Consider the following 5,606-nt stretch of genomic DNA (forward strand, 5'->3'; position numbering starts at 1 on the left):
AAAAAGTGAATAAAATAATAAGATTAAGACTATACTTAACAACAGTTTTGCATAAATTCACATTTCGGTCTTGTCGCATGTTAAATGTTTTTCTGTGGTCCAAATTTACCTGCGGCCAAAAGAAAAGAATCAAACAAGATCGTCTATTGTCGTTTAAAAAAGCCACAAAGTAACACTTTTAATGACTAATGTGTATCAATAATATATTATAATATATATTTATATGCTCATATAGATAATTAGATATCCCGAAAAATAAAAGTTTAGTTTGCGTTTGTCAATAGAAGCAGAGTAGACCCTCTTATTTTTTCAAATCTCCGTTGACGCAGCACTTCCGGTTTACGACTTCCGTACACAGCTGATGACGTGTTCACTGCCCTGTGTTAGCCGAACAGCTAACTCGGCTAAGTTACCTGTACGATCTGAACTGCCCTGGGAAATAAAGTTATAAATCACAAACTACACGACACAACGCACGATATCGAGACATGGAGACGCTTTATCACCAAACCAATAAGTGAGTTTGTTGCCTTTTTCCCAGCCGTTTACTCAGAGCAGCTGTTCTACCTGTAAGCAAGAAACAGATGAAAAAACAGCATATGGGCCAGTTACTTTTTCAATAATAACACATCTTCTTCTATTCGTTCAGTAATAACACATGTGTTTAAAGAGTTGTCCGATGTTAATGTAGTCCTTATTTATTCATTTTTGATCAGACAAATTCAGGAGGTCCAGTCACTGATGGGAAACCTGGAGAGAACAGACCGACAGTCAGTGCACTGTGAGTAACTATAAAATAACCCATTCATTATTGTGTGTCACTTCTATCACTTCACTCTATCCAATTATTAAGAGGAAACTGTACTATGATTCATTCTTGGTGCCTGTTTTATTTGCTGACTGTGATGGTGGATTGACAGTTGGCACATTGGCCCTGGGTGGTTGTTTTTGTGGCTGGTGGTGCCATGCTGGTGCCAGGGCAGGAAGCAGCTGGGTGGGTGCAGTGACAGATGCTTGGGAGGGCTTCTTTTTAGATAATGGTGGGAGCATAGACTGTATACAGTATATGGGTGGGAGCCAGGCAACAGACACACCCCATGTCTTCTCAAAGCATGACATCAAAAGTTTAGGGTAAAGGGAAGTATCTGGGAGTAATGAAACACTAATGGAATGATTCAGAAGACCACCATATGACCACCATTGTTGTGTGCAGATGACAAAACACAAAAGAAATATTTACTTTTTATTTAGTAATGCAAAGAGGTATTATAACTATTAATTGTATGAGTGGCTGTTATAACTTGTAGAAGGTGGAAAAATACACAATCAAAGTATAGTTCAAACTTCAAAGTATAAATCAAAAGTTTTGACACGACGTCATCACACAGTCAAAGTCCCTATGTTTTAGTGTTCTTTGTGGGTAATATATCTGTAATTACTGGGCAACAGAAATAAATAAAAAACACCTGGTGGACTTATATCTGCTACATCTTATCTGTTGATAAGTCAGTGTCGAATTGATTTATTTGCTATAAAAGTATAAATAGCTATAAACAATTTAAGACTATTGCCTCACTTATTGGCTTCTATTCTCCATTATTCAATAATTACAGAACATAAAATCAAATCAAATCCAATTAAACAAATTACACTTTACTGAAGAATAAAAAAAAAAAAAAGATAATTACAGTCATAAATCAATTTTTATTTTCTATTTTTAGTATTAGAAAATGAGCTGTTTGGAAGAATCGAGCAGATCTTCAATCAGTTAGAACGTCTTGAGATCCTCGCCAGCAAAGAGCCACCAAACCGCCGGCAGAACGCTAAATTGTAAGTTGGGATTAAATCAATTGGTGGTGAGCAAAAAGCCCCAGAGTTGGCAGTACCGAGGGGAAGCCATATATCTCATAATGACATGGGGGAGGGAGGGGGAGGAGGGCACAGGGAGGGAGGGAGGGGAGGGGGAAGAGGGTTGGGAAGGAGGGGTGTATGGGATGAGACAGACAGACAGTCCCGTCCTGGCCTGTGGCGACATGGATCTATGAAAACATATCCTCGCAGTCTCCCATCATCACCAGCATTCCTGTAGCATTGGGCAAAGATTCATTTTGAGTTGGGTAAACAGGCCCTAGGGGACAGAGTGCACCCCATCCCACGACTCTCCTCTCTGATCCTAGCTGATTTTCAGAATAGGCAAGATTTACAGGGAAAAATGTGTTATTAGAATACTTTATGTGATTAAATGCTACAGGCAAAGTCTGAAAGTTATAAAATGATCTAATCAAAAGTTTTAGATCATATAAAGTATTACAAACGTCATAACTAAATAACTTTCTGTGCTTCCTCCAGACGAGTGGACCAGCTTAAATATGACACTCAGCATCTTCGAACTGCTTTGCAAAATTTCCAACACAGACGATACACCAAAGAAGCCCAAGAGCGAGAGAGAGAGGAGCTGATGAGCCGAACCTTCACAACCAATGCAAGTTTAATACATCAAACAGGCACAATATTATGACCATCAACTCGTTATTGTTTTAGTCTATAGGGGGCGACATTACTGTATAAAGATTATATGTGATTTATTTTACAATATCTGATAGGAAAATACACAAAATGTTCTAAAATGCCCAAAAACTCACAATTTTCAACATTGTTTTTATTTGATCATGATTCATGTTGTATAGCTCTTTTAGAGGTATCTAAGGAATATGTATATAGATTTCTCCAAAGGCATCATCTCAGTTAAAGGCCTTTTTTTCTGAACTATGAACTATGTCCTCATCAAAAACATATGTGGAGTTGTGTTTTGTTTCATTCGCCCATGTTTAACTCACAAACCCTGCATATATAGTTATTCTCTCAAACTGAAAACACTCTGTTCCACCTTGTGATGTCATGTGGCAAAACAGGAAGTGCTCCACTGTGTTTTTAAACTCCAAACACCTTCTCTAGAATCATGTGGAGGATTTCAGCCCTGGAATTGCCAGTCTCCACTGAGCTAAAGGTAAAAGGTAGCTCTTAAAAACTGCTTCTTGACATCACAAGGTACAGAGCATTTTGAACTTCGGAGACTAATAATAAAGTGTTACTTAAGCATGTGTGAATGAAACAAAACACAACGTCCGGTATGTTTTTATAACTACATTATAACATGGCTTAAAGCTTACAAAAAATCCATTTTGCATAATATAGGTCATATAAACTGTATACTGAACCTGTTTAAATATCAACATAGTGTTCTGTTGTATTGTGAAGATTATCTGAAGTCAACTGTAGTTTTTATTTTCCACAAACATATACAACCTTTAACACAGTGTAATTTCTGTTTATCAGGATGCTGATACTTCCATACCCATAGATGAGACTCTACAGTTAAACTCGAGTTTGCACAACGCACACAGAGGCATGGATGACCTGTTGGGCAGCGGCAGCAGCATCCTCAATGGACTGAGAGATCAGAGGGGCACACTCAAGGTTTGTCATGTTTTCACAGATAATCAATCCACAAGTGGGCTCAATCTAGGTTGAGGCAGACCCAGAACGTGGACAAGTAAAGAAGATTGCCTCAAGAAACTGCACTGTTAAAAAAGGAAGATAATTTTCTTAAAGGTGCACTATGTAACTTGTAAGCTGGAGGGTGTGCTTCTTGTTTGTCTCCATGGAGATATTATTTCTTTACACAGAATGTTCCACAGTAGGGCATTAAACATATCTGCCTTGCATTTGTTCAATTACAGGTGTTTTATAGCTCAAAAATACCTTTAAAAAATTAACTCTTACTATATGCAGGCTTGTGTCTTCATAGATCTGACCATTAACTTGTCGCCTTTGTGATAACCAAGTTTATTTCCATACTGTAAAATACTGAAGGGAATACAGTAACATCACCAAGGAGACAAGGAGCTGGCAAACCCTCCACCAGAAAAGTTACACAGTGCACTTTTAATATGAAATAGTAACCGTCTTTTCTGACCTGGTTACTAAAATCAGTCTTATTGTTATTGCTCATATGTTGTTTCTTCCTCACAAACATACCCAAGTTGTGTTTTGTTTTATTCACACACAGATCCTGCATATTTAGTTGCTGCTGAGTTTTTCTCTTAACTGAAAACACTCTGTTCCACCTTGTGATGTGATGTGGTAATACAGGAAGCGCTCTACTGTGTTTTGAACTCCAGACACTTTCAGCCCTGGAATTGCCCATTTCTACTGAAAAAGGGTAAAATGTAGCTGTTAACTTGAAAACTACTGCTTCATGACATCACAAGTTGGAACAGAGCATTTTGAGCTTTAGAGATGTACAAGTAGAAGACTAATAATAAATGTGAATGAAACAATACACAACTCCAGGTATGTTTTCGAGAAGATAAGAACATTATATCATGGCTTAAAGCTCACAAGAATCCATTTTGTATAATATAGGACCTTTAACTAGACTTGAGGCTTTGTTTCCAGAGTGGGCATTCTTCAGGCCTCCTCTTATCTGGGTGTGTCTTACCATCAAAAACCCTCTGACGAAGTGTCGTGTCAGTGCCCCTGTTGATCTTTAGTCTATACCAATTAGTGCAGCTTCAACATGTATTTGTTTGTAGTGACTGGTCTTGTAATCTTTGCATCTTGCTAATTACTGTTTGAACAATCAAGATTTTATTTTTGTGTGCAGGGAACTCATAAGAAAATGTTGGATGTGGCAAACATGCTGGGGCTTTCTAACACAGTGATGAGGCTAATAGAGCGGAGAGCTACCCAAGATAAGTTCATCATGATTGGAGGGATGCTGGCGACCTGCGTCTTTATGTTTTTAGTGATCAGATACCTCGGCTGACCCACCCCCTACTGGATAAGAGCGGAAATATATCGTGGACTTTGTATTTTTGTCATCCCTGATTAATATGAATAGTGGCACAAAGGTAAAAAAAAAAAAAATGAGTAGTTGCCTAAACACCATTGCAGTTTTTGTGTAACATACTTCAGCCACAAGATTCATCGATCTTAATATCTAATATTTAAACCCACAGGAATTCACTGCCATATACGCAGGATTTTCTAAGACCACTTATGATGAAAACAGCTTTATGATTTTATCAGTGTTAATGTCATTCTGCCTTCTCAAACACAGTTTATCTTATTTACTTTTCTAATTCTGCACTTAAATTTCTTTTAAATGTATACAAAATGTTTACTATATTTCAAAGGTAGAGTTTGGCAAACAGAATATTTAAATTCAATAAATTGTGCATTTCTATTCTGTTAGGTATTTGATGATTATCAGAGAAACACAGCTTGGAGACTCATGTGCCATGATGGGCCGCTACTGTACACTCACCGGGACTGTAGATATTTTAAACTATTTCATTATAAAAGCATTCTACTTCATGCATTTTTCAAACTTCATCTACACTCAGTCTCTTTACTACCTTCATACTGTTTAGTACCACTGTGTGACTGACTAAATTCATAATAAAAAATCTCTATTATTTTTCTTTTGTTCAGCATGTGTTTGATGAAAGGGTTAACCGTATATAGACAGTAAAATAAAACCATGTCTCTAACGTGTACAAAACAAGGACACCATCTAGTGTTCAGAGAAAAAAGGACACTAC

At 37.4% G+C, this 5,606-nt stretch overlaps 1 protein-coding gene across 1 annotated transcript; it reads left to right on the top strand.

Annotated features, from left to right (window-relative positions):
• Positions 1 to 349: 349 nt before the first annotated feature.
• On the top strand, positions 350 to 5,483 carry gosr2 (golgi SNAP receptor complex member 2). Its single transcript, XM_020934585.2, has 6 exons — positions 350 to 517; positions 717 to 781; positions 1,722 to 1,830; positions 2,350 to 2,482; positions 3,337 to 3,477; positions 4,667 to 5,483. Exons 1-6 carry the CDS (start codon positions 489 to 491, stop codon positions 4,826 to 4,828), a joined length of 639 nt encoding a protein of 212 aa, XP_020790244.1. The 5' UTR covers positions 350 to 488; the 3' UTR covers positions 4,829 to 5,483.
• The last annotated feature ends 123 nt before the right edge of the window (positions 5,484 to 5,606 follow it).

The sequence above is a fragment of the Boleophthalmus pectinirostris genome, unplaced genomic scaffold, assembly GCF_026225935.1.
Source record: "Boleophthalmus pectinirostris isolate CB_2022bp ecotype Guang Dong unplaced genomic scaffold, ASM2622593v1 HiC_scaffold_17, whole genome shotgun sequence".
NCBI classification, from domain to species: domain Eukaryota; kingdom Metazoa; phylum Chordata; class Actinopteri; order Gobiiformes; family Gobiidae; genus Boleophthalmus; species Boleophthalmus pectinirostris.